We start from the raw sequence: 19,658 nt of genomic DNA, 5'->3' as shown, positions 1-19,658 counted from the left end.
AGTTGGAGTAACGCTGCCCAGTCGGCTTTTGATCACCTTAAGTCTCTTTTCTCATCAGCCCCCATTCTTATTTACCCCGACGTCTCTAGAGAATTTATCGTTGAGGTGGATGCCTCCGAGGTGGGTGTCGGGGCTATCCTCTCCCAGCGCTCGCCCGCTGACGGGAGGATACACCCGTGCGCTTTTTTCTCCCACCGGCTTTCGCCGGCCGAGCGTAACTATGACGTGGGGGATCGCGAACTTCTGGCCATACGTCTCGCGCTCGGGGAGTGGCGTCACTGGCTCGAGGGGTCATTATTGCCGTTCGTGGTCTGGACAGACCACCGTAATCTCGAGTACATCCGTTCGGCTAAAAGGCTCAATGCTCGTCAGGCCCGTTGGTCTCTCTTCTTTACGCGTTTTAATTTCACCATTTCCTTTCGACCCGGTTCAAAGAATATAAAGCCTGATGCCCTCTCTCGTCAGTTCGCTCCCCCCGATTCTGTTCCCACCGTGGAGGGCATAGTTTCGCCGCAAATGGTGGTGGGAGCGGTGGTCTGGGGAATCGAACGTCTGGTTAAACGCGCTCTTTCCAACACTATTACCCCGCGTCTCTGCCCTAAGGGCTTACTTTTTGTCCCGTCTTCCGCTCGACGTGCCGTTCTCCAGTGGGGACATGCCTCCAAGATATTTGCGCATCCTGGAGTCAGAGGTACTATAGCCTCGATCTCCCAAAGATTTTGGTGGCCCACTCGAGAACGTGACGTCCGCCGCTTTATTGCGTCTTGCTCTGTTTGCGTCTTGCTCTGTTTGCGCCCAGACTAAGTCTAGCAACCGGCCCCCTGCTGGTCTCCTTAGACCTTTACCCATTCCGTCGCGACCATGGGCTCAGATAGCGCTTGACTTTATCACTGGCCTCCCGCTGTCCGGAGGCAAGACCGTAATTCTCACCGTTATCGACCGCTTCTCTAAGACCGCCCGTTTTATCCCGCTCCCTAAGCTTCCCTCCGCTAAGGAGACTGCGCAGATAGTCGTTGACCACATTTTTAAGATCCACGGTCTCCCCGAAAATGTCGTGTCAGATAGGGGTCCACAATTCTCCTCCCTGTTTTGGAAGGAATTTTGTCGCCTCATCGGGGCTTCTGTCAGCCTTTCCTCTGGTTTCCATCCGCAAACCAATGGACAGGCTGAACGCGCTAATCAGACTATAGGGCGCATCTTACGCAGTCTCGCTTTTCGCAACCCCGCCTCTTGGTCCGAACAGCTCCCGTGGGCAGAATATGCTTATAACTCCGCTCCATCTTCTGCCACCGGTTTATCGCCCTTTCAGAGCTGTCTAGGGTACCAACCCCCGCTGTTTTCCGCCTCCAATACTGAATCTAAGGCGCCCTCTGTCAAGGCTTTTATCGAACGCTGCAAACGCACCTGGAGAGCGGTTAGGTCCGCTCTTTGTAAGTCTCGGTCCGCTACCCGTCGTGCTGCCAATAGGCATCGCATTAAGAGTCTGCGTTATACGTGCGGACAAAGGGTTTGGCTTTCCACCCTCAATCTCCCTCTCCAATTCCCCTCGCGCAAGCTCGCCCCCAAGTTTATTGGACCTTTTCGTGTCGTTAAGATTCTTAGCCCTGTTTCTGTTAAGCTCCGGTTGCCCTCTAACCTTCGTCGCGTTCATCCGGTGTTTCATGTCTCATGTCTCAAGCCCGTCATTCGCCCCCCCCCTCGCCCCGTTACCACCCCTATTCGCATAGAGGGTTCCCCTGTCTATCGTGTCCGTAGACTCCTTGATGTCCGCCCCCGGGGTCGTGGTCATCAGTTTCTGGTAGATTGGGAAGGTTACGGTCCGGAGGAGAGATGCTGGATTCCTGCCCGGGACGTCCTGGACCGCTCGCTTATTGATAATTTTTATCGCTCTCGCCAGTCCTCCTCTAGTGCGCCAGGTGGCGCACTTTGAGGGGGGGGGTACTGTTACGTCTTTGGGTTCTTTCTCTATTTTACCTCTTCTCATTTACTCGCTTGTTAACTCATTAGCGCTTCCCCCAGGTGTTCCTCATTTCCTCACCTGCTCCTCATCTTGTTATTTACCTCCCTATATATAGTTCCCTCTTTTTCCCTTCCTCTGTTGGATTATTATATGATGGTCACGTTGTGTTGTGTCTCACACTGTGTTAGATACGGAGCCGTGCTCCTGTCCTGTCCTGTCGAGTCGAGTCTTTGTTAATATCAGTGATAAGCAGTTTCTCCTGTGTGTTACCCAGTCTGCTCTCTGTACAGTTACTCTGCTGAGGAGGTGTGTGGAACAAGCCTAGGCAACTCAGGCGCTCCAGTATTTCCCCTCTCTCTCACGAGCCCGTCGCTGCTGCCGCAGCCGGTCACAGCCTGCGTTTGAACGCCGCGGAGTCGGCCAAGTCTGTCTGCCTACCCTTGGTTACACAGCCACGCGGACAAGTTTTGCTTTACCTTTTAAAGGACTGTGACCTCCTAAGTTACATAACCTGAGTGGCTTTGCCTATGTTTTGTTTTTGACTCTTATTTCCCAAGTGCCACTACCTGTACGGCTCGAACTGTGTATATTAAAGCAAGAGACTCACCTGCTAATTTGCCTTTGGTCCTCTTTGTTCTCCGTGACATTTTCAGTAAACTGTCCCTTTAAAGGTGGTGTGTGTAAATTTTAGTGACATCTCGTGGTTAGTTTGCAAATTGCAATGAAAATCTCACCCCTTAATTTCAAAACGCATATGGTGGCAGCCACAGGACTTGTCTTCATCTGAGACAATGTAGGGACGAAACGCACTCTGTATAGCAATTAGTTTGTTGTAGAAATATGACAGCAACTTTCATGTAAGGGGACCCGCGGTGTATGAAGATAAAACGGCTCATTCTAAGATAATTAAAACAATACAGTTAATTATGTAAGGCTTTTTATACACCACTGATAATATAGTTATGTAGATTATATTGCATTTCTGTCAAGAGACCCTTATAAAAGTAACACACTGCACCTTTAACTCCCCCTGGCATTCCAGCACTTTTTCATGTCTAGATCAATTACTGCTGGATTCTGATGAATCACTTTAGAATCCTCATGAGAACACAAACTTCGACACGATATGCCACATATCATCATGCATGAAAACAGACATCACGTTTACCAGCGTGACTCATGTTATAAGTGACTGCTATATGTTACCATCACCTTTCTCCTCTCCTCCCGGGATAAGATACATGAGACTCAGAGTATCATCCACGTGAGCTGTCAGGCAGCAGATGAAGTGCGGCTAATTGTTTACTCTGATGAAAATAAGCTCAGCGCGTCTGTCCCATAATGTCAACCATCACAAGCCGAGATGCTCCAGAAATGTCAGAAGTTTGGTATTTATTGATGACATTTATACTATCAAATATTTAGAAGCGCAAGTGTGCCTTTGTAGTACAGATATGTTGATTTGAATGTGGCTGTAGTTGACTGATCAGTCTTAAAGGGATTGTTCACCCAAATAGATAGTTCTCCCACAAGCCATACGAAAATTATATGATTATCTTTATTCACAATCTGAATTACATCGTAAATTCCCTGGCTGTGCCAAGCTTTTTAAAGGTGCTTCGGATTTGAAGCCCAAGAAAGTCCATCCATCCTTCACAGAAGTAATCAACACAGCTCCAGTGAGTTACGTCTTTTAAATCATGACCTTTAAACCATCAAAAAAAGGGAATTAAAGTAAAAATAAACTAGTTGACCTTAATTCTAGTTCACCATCCTCACCCATCCTTCTTTTTGAGCCCTTGCTCTTTTGTTCACGATGATGTATTGCTACTCTGACAAGGATAGAAGTAGGTCACATTTACAGTCTAGATGATAGTGCTGTCGGTTGCCTGTACCAAATGAACAGAAATCCCCTCAGGAGCTCATGAAGACATTAATGTGTACTCATGGCAGGTCACATCACAACAAGGATCTGATACGTGTTATATTATCAAAATTATTGTGTCTTGATGGTGTACTTGGTTGTGTATTTTGGAAGCTTCCATCACTCATAAAAATTCCCTGCTTTAATGCTTAAATTTTTAAATGGGCATCTGTTCAAAATCTGTTTGAATTTGATTTCTGTATTTGTTCTCATTTATCACAGGTTAATCTGAACTGAGTGGAGCCCAGACTGGGTGAAGGAATGCTCTGTGTGTAGATCCTCACCTGTTCCAACCATGAGCCACCAGGAGGCGCCACATGGCCAGGAGTTGAGAGAGGCAACTGAGGGCGACCTGGAGCGCGACCTGGAGCGCAGGGGCCCCGAGGGCCAGCAGCCTTCCTCATCCCACCGCAGACGCCACGACAACGGAGATGGTGGCTCCCGATCCAGTCGTACCCGCAACCACCACAGCAACCACGGTACGGAAAATAACCACTACCAGTCCCAACAGCAGGGGGCCCCGCGGTACCGCAGGTACGAGGGATCTAACGGAGGGACGAACCGTACGCGTCCTGCGAGAAGACAGACGGAGGAAAGCAACGTGGAGCAGCAGCACATACCGCGACCTGCAGTGACGCGCTACCGCAGACAGGGGGACAATGAGGCCCGGCTCCGGGCGCAGCAGCAGAGACAGAAGCAGCGAGAGAGACAGCAGAGAGACACGGAGAGAGCCGAACAACAGAGGTTGGAGCATCAGCAGCATCTAACCTCACCTACTCAGCCTTCCCCCCGAGAGCCAGAGGAAGCTGAGGAGGATACGGGGGAAGGAGGTGGTGCGTTGGAACGATCCGCAAGCACTGAGAGCGGCTTTCACAACCACACGGACCGGGCGGAAGGAGATGCAGTTATGGCCATGGAAGCCGAGCCGGAGGACGAAAGCACGTACGGCGTACCGCTGCGCCCCGAAGCAGAGGAGTACACGGAGAGCGCAGAGTCTGAGCAACAGCACGGTGGTCCAGCTTACCCCCAGCACCAGTACCCACCTCAGCCTCCACCGCTACCCCGAGAGCCGCTGCCCAATGCTGAGAGACCACAGGTACAAGATGCAGAGATGCTAAACCCCAACTACTCCAATTATGTTTACACTCAGCCCGTGTACCGCAGTCCCACAGGGGTGGGAGAGGCCTGCGAGGGTGGAGCAGCAGAAGACGAGGCCTACTCCGAGCCTTACACCGAATACCCCCTCCAGGAGCACGTTTATGAAGAAATATCAGACACCCCTTCGGCCAAAGCTGAGGGACAGACGCCTCAGCAGAGGAAGGCGGAATTCAGGCTCTTCGAGCGAGACTTGTACCAGCAGCAAGAGGCTGTCGGTTCCAGGCTCCACCACTACGACGAACGATCTGACGGGGAATCGGACAGCCCGGAGAAGGAAGCGGAGTTCGCTCCATACCCCCGTGCCGACAGCTGCGAGCAGGATGAGGACATTGACCAAATTGTGGCAGAGGTGAAGGAGAGTCTGAGCTCGCAGAGTCTGGAGCGTGTTGCCATGGGTCTAGACAATGACGGGGAGGAGGAAGTCGAGTGGCCCGAGTCTGAGCAAACAGAGGAGGTCAAACCCTCAGAGCCAGAGAGTGAAGGAGAGGTCAGGGAGAATCCTCTCAGAAGCCCCTCAGAGGAGTCGACTCCGGTGAGGAGCAGTCGTGAAAAAAGAGATGCAATCTCACTAGCTATTAAAGACATCAAAGAGGCAATAGAGGAGGTGAAGACAAGGACTGTTCGCTCACCCTACACGCCCGACGAGCCTAAAGAACCAGTCTGGGTAATGAGGCAAGACCTGAGTCCCACAGCTGAATCTGACATGCAGCCGTCTCCGGGGGCCGATGTGAGTATGAGCCGCTATGTTTTCTGTTCTAGAACCTCTGTTGTGTACCATGTCAATTAATGTTGTAAAGCCAGTATGGGAATCGAGTCCACAATTTTTGTACCATAACACAACGATCTACCCACTGAGCTGTGTAGCAGGTGCAACAAATTACAAACAAAAATCTCTCAGGGAAAATTCATACAATTGCATTGTTGTTTTCTTCAACGTGGTGTATTGCATCATTCCTCTGTCTGTAACTTCACTGCTCTTTTGTGGAGAGGCTGAAGTCTCTCTCTCTCTCCCATGAGTGGTGTCTGTCACAACATGTCAGTAGGAAATGAAGACCGCTCGCACACATAGAGCGCTTCTCCTTAACTACAGCCTGAAAGCCTCATTTGTATTCTGTAAGAGCTACACATGACCAGAGCGTGCAAATGGAGCTCGACCCCAATAGACCCTGTCTGAGCAGACGTGACAGAGAAAGATGAAGGCAAATAAAGACCATGTTTTTACTCTGTTTACTTTAGACCTCACCACCTGCTTGTTTCACACTCCGTATATCCCTTGTTTCTCTCCGTTGGCTGAGCTTAGACATTTATTAAAATAATAAGATAGATGTCATTCAAGTCTGTCCACAGTCGGTATTAATTTAATGCTGTCATGTCAAGCTGTGCAGTTGAGATTTTTGATATCTTTTCTTTCGTTTCCATTTGCATAATTAATAGATTCCACGCTGCGTAATTGCACTCGATCAATCACGAATGAATCTGTCACATTGTCTGTTACCGACACGTTCACAACTGCTTTTTCCAAAAAAAAGCCAGATCCTCCGTCGCCTATTTTGGTAGTGTTAATTAAACAGCATTGTTTGTGTGGGAAGCATTCATGAGCCCCATGCAGGCCTCATTTACAGGCTGTTATTTGGGAACGAGGGCTTTCGCCTCTCTGATGAGTAAATACTTTTTCCGTGGCATTTAGAGAAAACTAAACAATTGCACTTGAATTGAAAACTCGCAGCGGCTTTTAGAGTAGACACAAGCCACCAAACACATCAATTACAAATGCATTTGTGAATGATTGTGCAGACGATAGTCCCATTGTTGACATACAGTAGTAGATTAAATGGGCTGAGTTTTATACTATATTTTTCGTTTGCTTAAGTTTTTATTTATACTGAATTTATGACTTTAAATGAGAATAAAAGAAACTGCACTGATGCAATAACCGTGTTACACAAAATTTCTTCTTATGATATGCTTTTGGCCTATTTATTCGTAACTTCTCAGAACATAACAAATAAATTGTTGGCAATCTTCTTGTCTTTTTTGATTCCCATAAACATTTTCCATCTTATTTTTGCACCACGGTAACTGCTACAGTATGGAAGCCCATTTCCACCACGTTTAGTAAAAAAATATATTTCTAAAGTTATAATAATCACTCCCTTAAGTTGTTCACGATTCCATGATCGTGGAATCGAGCGCAAAATCAACAAAATGTTGCATTTTTGTGATCCTTTCTAATTTCATCGCAAAATAATCACAAAAATGTAAAAAATCTCATAAAAAAATTATAAAATGATAACATTTTCTGTCATGCACATCACAGTATACAACTTTGTGAACATTTTTGGCTTTATTTTACTAACACGCATGACATCTCCTTTTAGCACCCCGCTTTATAGGCTAGCAACCCTGCACCCCATAGTTAATCTCATTAACACACAATTCACACTCTTGCACGGGACAAACCTGAAGTTATCCAAAACACCCCTTTATCCGACAGCAACATAAATATTATTCTATAACCGACTCGTTTGACTCGAATCCGCAAATTGGGTTGTAATTAGAAACCTTTATCATTCTTCAGACAGACTGTGAACACACATAAGCACAAGACCGTTTAAAAACCGCTGTCTATCAGCGTGTATGGAATCGAGTAAAAATTTTTGTTTTAGAACTGCAGTCCACCCGTGCCTATAAATTCTCGATCTGCATCCGCACCGCAAATGACACGTTAATATTAAAGGGATAGTTCAGCCAAAAATGATATTAAACCCATGATTTACTCACCCCCAAGCTGTCCGAGTTGCATATGTCCATCGTTTTTCAGACAAACACATTTTCGAATATTTTAGAAAATGTTTTGGATCTTTCAGTTGATTAAATGTAATATTACGGGGTCCACGACCTTCAAGTCCAAAAAAAGTGCATCCATCCTTCACAAAATAAATCCAAACGGCTCCAGGATGATAAACAAAGGTCTTCTGAGGGTAATCCGCGCGGTGTTGTTGTAGAAATATCCATATTTAAAACTTTATTAACGTAAATAAATACCTTCCGGTAGCGCCGCCATCTTAGTCACGTCCGCATTCAGGATGAGAGCTTACGCAGCCTACGGAGGCTACTCTGCTGCTGCTCTGTGCCCCCGCCCTTCGAATTTGTCATACGTCACTAAGAAAAGTGCGTACACTACGCTAATACTCTCTCCTGAATACAGTGGAGTCTAAGATGGCGGCGCTATCGAAAGGTATTTATTTACGTTAATAAAGTTTTAAATATGGATATTTCTACAACAACACCGCACGGATTACCCTCAGAAGACCTTTGTTTATCATCCTGGAGCCATTTGGATTTAATTTGTGAAGGATGGACGCACTTTTTTTGGACTTGAAGGTCGTGGACGATGGGTGGGACCCTGTAACATTACATTTAATCAACTGAAAGATCTAAAACATTTTCTAAAATATCCGAAAATGTGTTTGTCTGAAAAACGATGGACATATGCAACTCGGACAGCTTGGGGGTGAGTAAATCATGGGTTTAATATCGTTTTTGGCCGAACTATCCCTTTAATCCACCCGTTACATCAAACGGGATACCCGCCCATATGCAACCTGTCAGCACGTGAGGACCTCACTCCTTTCATGCTTTGCATTTGAACTCACATATGTGACAGGTGGCATTGTCCTGCACGAGGGCGGGTATCCCTTTTGATCTAACTGGTGGAATAATATTAACGTATCATTTGCGGTGCGGATGCAGTTCTGTGCTTATTTGTGTTCACGGTCTGTCTGAAGAATGATAAAGGTTTCTAATTACACCGCAATTTGCAGGTTCGAGTCAAACGGGTCGGTTATGTAATGCATAGTTCAGGAAAAAGGTAGTTTTGGACAGTGGTTATTGGATCCATGCATTACTGTATAGGTTTTTAAAGTCACAGCTGTCAGTGTTCATAAAAAACTGTACCCCATTAAAACACTGTTTGTATGTATGTTGACTTTGTACTTATTTGTCCTATTTTTATTTGTTTCTATGTTCTTATTTTATCACTCACTGTTTACTTGATTACTTACTTTGAACTTACTAATTTAATATTAAGCATTTATGGTATCCCAGTTAGAAGTGCAAATTTTTTGGACATTTCTGGAAATTACCACATTTTGATTGCTAAAATCACTGGAAAATGACGCAAAATCATGGGGGGACTGGATAATGACATAAGTCATTAGTATCTCATAATAATAAGGTAATTTTTTTTTTAATAATGACATAATGGGCCCTATTTTAATGATCTGAAACACAAGTGCGAAGCGCAAAGCGCAAGTGACTTTGTGGGCGGATCTTGGGCGCTGTTGCTATTTTCCCGGTGGGAGAAATAACTCTTGAGCCAGGCGCAAATCAATAAGGGGTTGGTCTGAAGTAGGTTCATTATTCATAGGTGTGGTTTGGGCATAACGTCAAATAAACTAATCAGAACGTCATCCAACATTCCCTTTAAACGCAAGTGCGCTAGTTCCATGGCGGGTTGCTATTATTATGACGGATTTACCAGGCACACGCCAGGAGTGGTTCACAGCCGAGGAGACCGACGTTCTTGTAAGAGCAGTGAAAGACAGAGAAGTTGTTTTGTATGGGGATGGGAGAAACCCGCCCAAATCAGCGTCGGTTAAACAGGCGTGGGAGGAAATAGCCGCAATTGTCTCATCAGCTGGCATCCCCAGGACGTTGCGCCGCAAGCGTTACAATGATGTCAGGAGACGGGGGAATCCCAAGCTTGCCAGCATAAATCGGGCACGCCGTGTAATGGGAGGTGGATTTGCCTCTACACAGATGCCAGCAGAGGACATCGCTGTGTCCACCCTCACCGCTGAAAGCCAAGAAACGCACGCAGTCCAACCCCAAAGTACACTTACAAATCAAGTTCATATACATTAAGGGTTCTTATGAAAACATTTTAATTATTATTTACATAAAATAAACGTAATACAGCCACACAACAAACTTATGAAAATATTTAAATCGTTATTTGCATGATAATTTTTTAATGCAGCCACACAAAATAAATAAAAATTATCACCACGATGCTCAACACAATGATTTCCTTTATCTCATGTGTTAATATTTTTTATTTTAACAATTTATGATTTGCAAAAATAACTGTTGCATCTGTGTAGATCCGATATGCAAAGTGTGTGTGCGTTGTGCACGCTATACATTATGGTCAAGCATGCGCCCTTAAAATAGCATAATGAACAACGCGCAACGCGCCACTGACTTTAGACTAGTTTTTTCTGGTCAGTGGCGCAATTGTTTTTTGAAACTGCAAACTAGCATCAGGGATGGTTTGCGCCGGAACACGCCTCCTTTTTTGCGCTTAACCGCCCAGGGAGCGCAAGTTCATTCCCTAGTTTGCCGACGTGCGTCTGTGGAGGGAAAAACCCGCTGTGCGCCGGTGCAAAATAGGAATGATACATGCGTCACTGACAAAGTCAATTGCGCTGGGTGCAAGATAGGGCCCAATATGTCATAATAATGAAAAACTTTGAAGACTTACTTTCTCTTACGTATTATGTCATTATTATAAATTAAACATTTATCCAATTGTGGCGGATATGGGCTTCCATAGATACAAAGACTTTTAAACTGTGAATTTTGAACAGTTTTTAATCTCCAAAATCTCCATTTAATAGAATTCCCATTAAACTGTTGTTCTCAGTATTTGGCATTTCGTCTGAAGCCTGTTATTTTCCACTCTATGATATGATTTATTCAGTGCGGCCGGGAGACACAAAAAGAAACGGCCTGTAAATAATTTAGTAAAGTTCATATAACACCAGAGAAGAAGAAACTGTACTGCATTAATGCTTTAAACACTTCAAACTTCTTATTTATGACAATTGTTTTAATTTAATTTTTCCAGTCAGTGTGTTTCACATATAATTAATGAACAGTAAGTTTAAAAAAAAATATTTATGCATTTTTAACGCCATTCCAGCATCTTTGCCTGTATATTTATAGCAAGAACTGGTTAATACACACAAGCTGATTAATACAAAGCGATCCATATACACATTTGTGGGGGGGGGCAATTTGGCCTCTTCAATTCACCTAACCTGGATGTTTTTGGTGTGGCGTTGGAGAGCAGCTGTTCTAGGAACAGTTTTAACAGGTAGAACTGTAACCAGATCTGTCTTGGGCTCTGTTGTCTGGAGAGGTTTTTAAGCGTATCTGCATGAGACGAGAGAGGTGACTCTACTGTTGGTCTTCTCACTGAGACTTAAGAGCAACATCTGCTTCTCCGTTTGAGGAAGTTTTTACTAAAACTTTTGGAAGCGAGAATTGATATGGAAAATTTTTGGATGTATCAGGTAGATTGTCGGCATGGTGAGGAGGTGAGGAGTTGAGTTAGTCATATGATTTATTATGTGTTAAATGAATTTGTATTTTTGACTTCCATTTACATATGTGATGTTCTTGTTATGGAGTTATGCTGTTGTATATGTTATGACAAACAATCAACAACTATCTTTTAATAATATTTTTATGGCTTCTGTGCATGAGTCAGTCAGTTTTTGGCTTTGAATTTGCTTTGTGACTCAGACGTGGCCCTGTTCAGAGACACAAGTCATATTTTAAAGCCAGTTATTTATCTACAAATCCATCTTGCTGTGAAATCTTTTTTTTGATCTTCTCTGTGGAAATTGGCTTGGTTTTTCTTGATGTGCCGCCAACAACAGTAATTCATCGTTGTCTGATAATATCTGGAGGGTTCATGCAGCATTATTCATGTCTTTTTTATTTTCATTATTACAATCTGTTGGTTTTCATTTACCCCATTGCAAGCTGTTCATTTATTTTTATTCAAATCTATTTGTTTATGAATATGATACTTCTTCCTTTGATGATGTCACTGCTTGTAAATATAAGCACTAATATGCAATTGCTTGTTTGTAAACACTTTACAATAAAGTTGTATAATTAAATGCATTGGCTAACGTGAACTAACAATAAACAATACTTCTACAGCATTTATTATTTTTTTTGGTTCATGTTAATTTTACAAAATCAAAGGTTGTATCTGTTAACATTAGTGTAATGCACAAATAACTAAAATGAATAATTGTATTATATATGTATTGGTTTATATGTGTAGTTGCTTGTATTTCTTCAGGTGTTGAAATGATAGATCGTAACACATGCAATATTCATGTTTCTCTTTTCCTTAGTCTCCGGGCTCCAGCTCCACCTCCCCGCAGGGGGCGGAGTCCTCCAGTCGTCACCTGCCGTCACATGAGGGGAGTGACAGCTTTGAGTCTCCGTCTCCAGCTAGTAAAGAGGTTAGTGGTTGTCAATAAAGCATTTGAAACTCAATTAGCTGAAATGTAGTGTCGAGGATACTGGACACATACACAGTAATAATTACTCTATTAGACTCCTTCGCTCCATGTGGGGGGTTGCCAGTGTGATGTAAAAGCTGTCATAAATTATTCAAGACAGTAGATTAATTGGAACAGATTAAAATTTAAAATAGTGTATTTCTCTTTTGCCTTACTATTTATTTAAAATAGATGTAGTTATATGACTAGCTATTCTTGTGAAAGTGAAATACACTATAAAGTGAAGTGAAAATTAAAGGGGTGGTTTCCCAGAAAGGGTTTAAGTTAATCCACGACTAGACCTTATTTATATTAGGTAATTTACTTTTTTTTTACAAACATACCTTACAAAAAATAATACTGGTGTGCATCTTAAGACAAAACAATGTCACTGATATATGTTAAAATTAAACAAGACAATGTGTTTTTCAATTAAAGCCGCTCAAACATGCATTTTAGTCTGGGACTAGGATAAGCCCTGTCAGGGAAACCACCCAATTTGTTTTTATAGCATAGATTTTTTTCTATGATATTACATAATATAATGTTTTTTAAACAATTTGATAAAAATTTTTATTTTAAGATTAGATTACATGTCCTTAATTACTAGCTATTGCTAAAAGCTTTAATGTAGAATAATTGAATTAAAATAAGGAAAATTATTTTGCACCTTCTCCTACAGACTTTGACAACCATTTCTGAACAGCTTTACTTATTTATTTTTCATTTGTAGCTGATAAATATTAACTGCTATGTACTTAAAGGAATAGTTCATCCCCCCAAAAAAATTTGCCCATAGACCCTTTTACTGTCTGTACACAATGATGACGTGAAAACGTATGCGAAACAAACCAAACGCAATAACCAGACATTTTGATGCTGGGAAACCATTTTGATCAACTTTCTGAGTTGCTAACACGTTAGAACCACTGGGGAATAACACCACTTCTATTGCCAAATGCGCACGCAGGCTATTTGATCACGTGGGCTGTAAAATGGTCTATAGTTTACTCACCCTCATGTCATCCTGGGTGTATTTGATTTTTTTATATCAAATAATATCCTGGCTTTATCAACTTTGTATTGGCATTGTACTGTATAGTTTTCCATTTACCCATAGGTGAGCCTGCATCTGACCTCAACTCTCTTGTGAATGCGTGTACGGCCGTATAAAGTGTGAAATATAAATATTTCCTTACAAAACCCATAGCTTCACCTCGGAAGACATTTAACTCATTCCCCACCCACCAGCATTTTTAGTGATTTTCACAAAAGTTTCACAAAATGCCTTCCAGCCGGGAAAATTTTATTTTATAAATATGTAAACATACAAATATATCAAATAAAAGAACAGCCCCCCTGTTTTCAAATAAACAAAATGAAAACTTTTGAGCAAAAAACTGAAATAATTGCTTTTTTGTAAAGGAATTTTGTTAGAGATCAGATTCAGAGTGATGATCAAAACCTACACGGAGTTTATAATGTGTAAAATTTTGTTTTTGCTTCTTTTTTATCCATCTAGTGGATAATAGCGGAATTACAGATTACCATAAAAACTCGTCAGGGAAGCGTCATTGGCAGGGAAATATTTTCGCTTAATTGATGAGATAACTCATCAATTGCTGGGAAAGATTTAATAGTTGTACGGATTTGTTTTTGAAGGATGGATGTACTTTATTGGATCTTTAAAAATGGGGCACCATCCAATTCCATTATAAAGCTGAAAGAGCCAGGATATTATTTAATGTAACTCAGACTGTGTTTGACTGAAAAAAGGTCAAATACACCTACAGTGTAAAATTTCTTGTTGCGTTTACATTTTTTTGTTTTTAAGTTGTAAATAGGGATGGGACGATGGATTTTGATCAGCAGGAAGTCCTGAAATCAGCCATTTCCTATAGATGCATATGTAAATGGTTCTTCCTCTGGGGCCCATATTGAGTTTCTGCACAAGAGCGCCCTCTGGCTTTTGGATGTACCAACATTTCACTGAAATTCATTGAGAAGCATAACAAACATCATCTGCTGATTTATCGGTGCACCCCTAGTTATAAATTATAGATTAGTTGAATTAGCTTAAGTTATTTCAATGTATTTTATAATTATTCCTCATTAGTCAAGAAAGTTGAAATTCACATTAATTCAACTTAGGTGTGACAAGGAATTTTTTCAGTGGGATGACTTGAGGATGAATAAATATGGGTTGATATTCATTTTGGTGTGAACTATTCCTTTAAATGAGGAAAGTAATTGTCAATTTGTACAATTATCATTTATCATTTCTAGTATTGTTTATAATATTATTTATATTAAAAGGTGATATAAAGTTTCAAACCTACTGTTAAAGAAAGAGTTTGCTTTTCTTTTTCTTGTATGTGCAGTCAAGGAAAAGTCTCGCTTCATTTCCAACATATGTGGAAGGTGAGTAAACTCCCTAAGATCTGTTACTCCTGATAGGAAATCCTGAGTGATGTTTGATCTTCATCTCTTGTCTCTCAGTACCAGGACCGTGTGATCCAGAGGACCTCATAGATGGGATTATTTTTGCTGCTAACTACCTGGGATCCACCCAGCTGCTCTCAGACAAGACGCCGTCCAAAAACGTGCGCATGATGCAGGCGCAGGAGGCTGTGAGTCGCATTAAGGTGAGGTGAAGGTCTGCTTCAGTATAAGCATAAAAGTTACATTTTTAGGAGAAAAGAATTGAACTGCAGAAATATTTTACTTCCCGAATACTCGATGAATGTGCATTTTTCAGATTTTGCCTTTAAATTGAAATGCCAGTCAAGGTGAAAAGAAGGCTGATGACTTGTGCTCACAAATGTCAAAGCGTTTGGTCATCCCGCCATAATAAAAAACACATTTAGGGAGCTATCCCATAATTCCTGTTCATAAAGGATCAGACACTTTTCCCACCTCTCTCCTGTTCATCCACCTGACACATAAATCAGTCATTCTCCCTGTCAGATGCATTACTTGGCATTTTTTACCTGCACCTTAAAAAATGCACATACGCCTGTCCATTTAGTGTCCATTTATCATTGAGTAGTCTGAATAGTGCTTCAAAACAGACACAATACGCTATGATAGGAAACAATATGTGACCCGTGCTGGCAAAATGAGTCGCAGTGTGCACCGTCTAATTTTAAACTAGAGGCAAAAGAAAGTATAAAAGACGATTTATGTCGAAATGACAATAAAGGGACACTAAGGGGGACTATTTTCGGCTGCTGCGTAATATCACTACGCCTCCTGCAGCCATGTTACGGCAGTAAAGTCCTTGATTATTACGCCAGATTGAGAGTATAGTTCATAGCCATTTCGGCCTAGACAATCACAACTTTAAATTTTTCATCGGTCTTAATACACGATGTAACTACAGAAGTGTCAAGTTTTAAATAGGAAAAATATTAACTTTTTGGTTATTTTTAGCACGATGCTAATGGTCTAATCAGATTCAATGGATTGTGCTAAGCTATGCTAAAAGTGCTAGACCCGGAGATCAGCTGAATGGATTGCAAAACGGTAAAAATCAAATGTTTAACTCTAGGAGAGATGGAAAATGAGCATATTTTAAAAAAAGTGGAGTGCTCCTTTAAGCCCTCGTCGAGAGTTTCCAATGCTTTAAATAGTCATTAAACATTTAAAATGATCTTTATTTGTATGTTTTCTGAGAGGTGAATCGTCCTTAATGAATTTTGCTGACTCTCAACCTCAAAAGAAATTATACATTGTTTTGAGGTTTTTTTTAATAGAGAATGTCAAAATATAAATAACACATTTTTGCTCATCCTGACTAATTTTGCCAGCACGTGTCACATATATTACAGTGGATTACTGGTAGTCTTCCTGGTGAAAAAAACAACCTGGTAGAAAAACCAATACACCTGTTTTCCTGATTGAGATATGGATTCAAAATAAAAAGGAAAATGTTATTGCTCACAAGTTGCTCTTTCTGAGGGATTTCTACTAAAATGTTTCCTCTAAAATATAGGAGAAATCTTAATAGAAACTAATGAAACAATTGTTCAAATGCATTAAGAGTCTGGAACTGTAAAATTAATTTTATGGTCAGTTGGATCAATTTTCCCAAGTATAAACTCACTTTTAATCTCATTTTCAGCAGATCCACTTTTTGCTATTTATAGTTGACATTTCATGAACTACATGAAATACACTGAATATTTAATTGATGATATGGGCCACCTGGTGGACGACGGTGCAAATTACAATGAGAAAATTTGCCCTGTATCAGATCTCCATATTGTAGCAGGGTGTTGTCCTAAGCTTTTGGCCTGATGTCCCGCATGCATGCAGGCTTTTGATCCAATAGGTTTCCCGAAAAGACCTCTTGTTAAAGATCCACTGTGAGGTTTATTCAGGCCGATGAAAGTGTTTCGTGCCCGGCGTGCCGAGCTTTGCCTTATCTAACAATGTTCCTGTCTCTGTTTGTTCCATGCTAAGCAGACGGCCCAGAAATTAGCCAAAAACAGGAAGAAGGTGCAGTAATCTTTCATGGGTTTGGTGTTTTGTTTTTCTTCTTCGTCTTCTGTTTTCTTTGGTTTCAGCACTTTAATATTCCCGTCGGTGTCTGATTGCCATTTTTCTGAATCCAGCAACGAGTCACGTGCCTGTGTTTGTCTGTCGGCCATTGTTCATCTCACACCAAACATTACTTCAGTTTGGATCACCAGATACTTACATACTCCAGATCTAACCCGGGGGGATTTATTTTTAGTCAGTTTAGCGTTTATTAAACTTGTTAATATTAGTTAATGCCAGTACAATTGTTCGTTTTTGTTCATTGTGAATAACTATAGCGTTTGATTGTAATAATGTATTAGTAAAGGCTGAAATTAACATGAACTAAGATGAATAAATACTGAAGGAGTATTATTAGTTCATGTTAGCTAATGCATTAACCAATCAACCTTACTATAAAGTGTTATTAGTAATATAATTTGCTGGATACAGAAAATGCAAGCGTTTCTTATTCTTTGTATTCATATGTTTTTCTGAGGTTTGGTGTCTGTGGATGTTTTTAAAGGTTTATCTTTGGCACGGCATGTTTTACACTTTTAATTCAGCACTTGGTGGTTTCTGTCTTCTCTCTTTGCCTCTCACTTACTCTTCAAATGAAGAACAAAACTAACCAAACTAACAACATTGCTTTTTAAAACACACCGAGATCTTAATGAAGGAGATCTTGTATAACTCAAGAGGTGCCATCTTTATTTTAACATCAGGCCTTGATGATGGCAATGCTTGTATATTTAAACCAAGACAACTGAGTTTCATCCTAACAAACTGAAAAACAGTTGCATACTCCTTCAAGGCATCTCTGGGTCTAGTCAGCTCTCTATCTATCTATCTATCTATCTATCTATCTATCTATCTATCTATCTATCTATCTATCTATCTATCTAATGTTTAGTTGATCTCTGTGTCTTTAGGCTCCTGAAGGTGAAGCTCAGCCCATGACAGAGGTGGATCTCTTCATCTCCACACAGAGGATCAAAGTTCTCAATGCAGATTCACAGGTACCACATCTTCACATCTGTATGTTTTTTAACACTGCTTATTCCAAACTTGAATACAAATGTGAACAAAATGCAGCTTTATATTGAATTACCAGTTAAAAACTGATATAATTGAGTAGTACATTACAAGGTGCCCAGCAAGCAACAGCCATCATTTGACCGTCTAGGTTAAATATAGTCTATGAGTGGTTAAGTGTCATTTTGGCCAAAATTACTTATGAGATGGATGAAAATGCATCAACTAAGCAAAGTCAACAGTGATTACAAGGTGTTTGCTTTCATTTATTTTATTTCATTTATTTTTGACATCTATAAAATTTTCGAAACTTTGTCTTGCTTTGGCATCTGGGCTGTTTGGACAGCTACTGTAGTAGACGTCTTTTAAACTTGACATTGCTTGTACCAATACTATATTAAAGATATTGAAAAGGACTTTTTTTAATGAAAATTGGAAGATCTCGGTAAGAATAACACCATTAGATTAAATTTTACACACAAATAATAAAACTGGAAAAATCCTGTAAATGAATCAAAGATGCAGGTATACAAATTAAACTTCATTTATTCATTGCGTATATTGTTCAACTCAAACAAAGTAAGTTACCTGGTTGCCTTAAAATTTTGAGTTAATTCAACTTAAACATATTAGTTGACTCAAACAATTTTCTTTAAGTTGAATTAACCCAAAATAACTTGCAGTGCATTTGATCTTTACATTTTTATCACTATTTCAGTTCCTCAGGGTTTGAACCCATATACACTGTGAAACCTAACAGTTAACTTAACTCAAACCATTTAAGTAAACCGGTTGCATTAGACCATTTAAGTTTTTAAACACATAAATTTAAGTACTGTGAACTTGAGTCATGTGCAATTATGCACTTATATTTAAGTAGTGTGAACTTAAATATAAATGCATAACTGCATATGACTCAATTTGTTTAAGTTCACAGTACTCAAATGTATGTGTTTTAAAACTAATGCAACCGGTTTACTTAAATGGTTTGAGTTGAGTTAACTTTTAGGTTTTACAGTGTAACCTTTGCATGGTTTTGCAATGCTCAGCTAACATTTAACTAACATATATTAAAGTTTTCATGTCATCTGTCAGTAGTTTGACTATTTCATATGGTGATTGACAGGAGACCATGATGGATCATCCTTTAAGGACCATCTCATACATCGCTGACATCGGGAACATAGTGGTACTGATGGCAAGGAGGAGAATGGCACGCTCCGACTCACAGGAGAACATGGATGCGTCGGATCCTGCCCAGGATGAGAAGCGCCAATATAAGATGATCTGCCACGTGTTTGAATCTGAAGATGTGAGTTCTACATCCTGACTCCTTTAAGGGGACATATCATGAAAATCTGACTTTTTCATGTTTAAGTGCTATAATTGGGTCCCCAGTGCTTCTATCAACCTAGAAAATGTGAAAAAGATCAACCCAGTAAATTAGTTTTGGTAAACCATTCTCTGCAAGCATGTGAAAAAATAGCTCTTTGAAATGTGGGGCCCTTGTGATGTCAGAAGGGGATCTAAATCAGTACTATCCAACCACAGCACTGACGTTTAGTGCAGAAAGAAAAAGAAAATTGAGTTTCAATTTCAACAAACCACCATTATGGTGATCAGTGTTTGAATTATCAGCTCATTTGCCTTTTAAAGGACACACCCAAAAACGGCACATTTTTGCTCACAACTA

At 40.9% G+C, this 19,658-nt stretch overlaps 1 protein-coding gene across 5 annotated transcripts in view; it reads left to right on the top strand.

The window, feature by feature from the left end:
* apba1a (amyloid beta (A4) precursor protein-binding, family A, member 1a) overlaps positions 1 to 19,658 on the top strand; it is a 63,919-nt gene that overhangs the window by 33,519 nt on the left and 10,742 nt on the right. For 4 of the 5 annotated variants that reach the window (XM_073814754.1, XM_065284088.2, XM_073814753.1 and 1 more), the window contains 7 exons: positions 4,107 to 5,769; positions 12,260 to 12,370; positions 14,791 to 14,830; positions 14,909 to 15,054; positions 16,877 to 16,909; positions 17,863 to 17,949; positions 19,092 to 19,277. In XM_073814754.1, coding sequence (XP_073670855.1) covers positions 4,180 to 5,769; positions 12,260 to 12,370; positions 14,791 to 14,830; positions 14,909 to 15,054; positions 16,877 to 16,909; positions 17,863 to 17,949; positions 19,092 to 19,277 — 2,193 coding nt within the window. In that variant the 5' untranslated portion in view covers positions 4,107 to 4,179. The remainder of the gene's footprint in view (positions 1 to 4,106; positions 5,770 to 12,259; positions 12,371 to 14,790; positions 14,831 to 14,908; positions 15,055 to 16,876; positions 16,910 to 17,862; positions 17,950 to 19,091; positions 19,278 to 19,658) is intronic. The other variant, XM_065284089.2, reaches the window with a different exon arrangement.

This window comes from Paramisgurnus dabryanus, chromosome 5 (genome assembly GCF_030506205.2).
Source record: "Paramisgurnus dabryanus chromosome 5, PD_genome_1.1, whole genome shotgun sequence".
NCBI classification, from domain to species: Eukaryota; Metazoa; Chordata; class Actinopteri; order Cypriniformes; family Cobitidae; genus Paramisgurnus; species Paramisgurnus dabryanus.
This window is presented reverse-complemented; position numbering and strand designations above follow the sequence as displayed.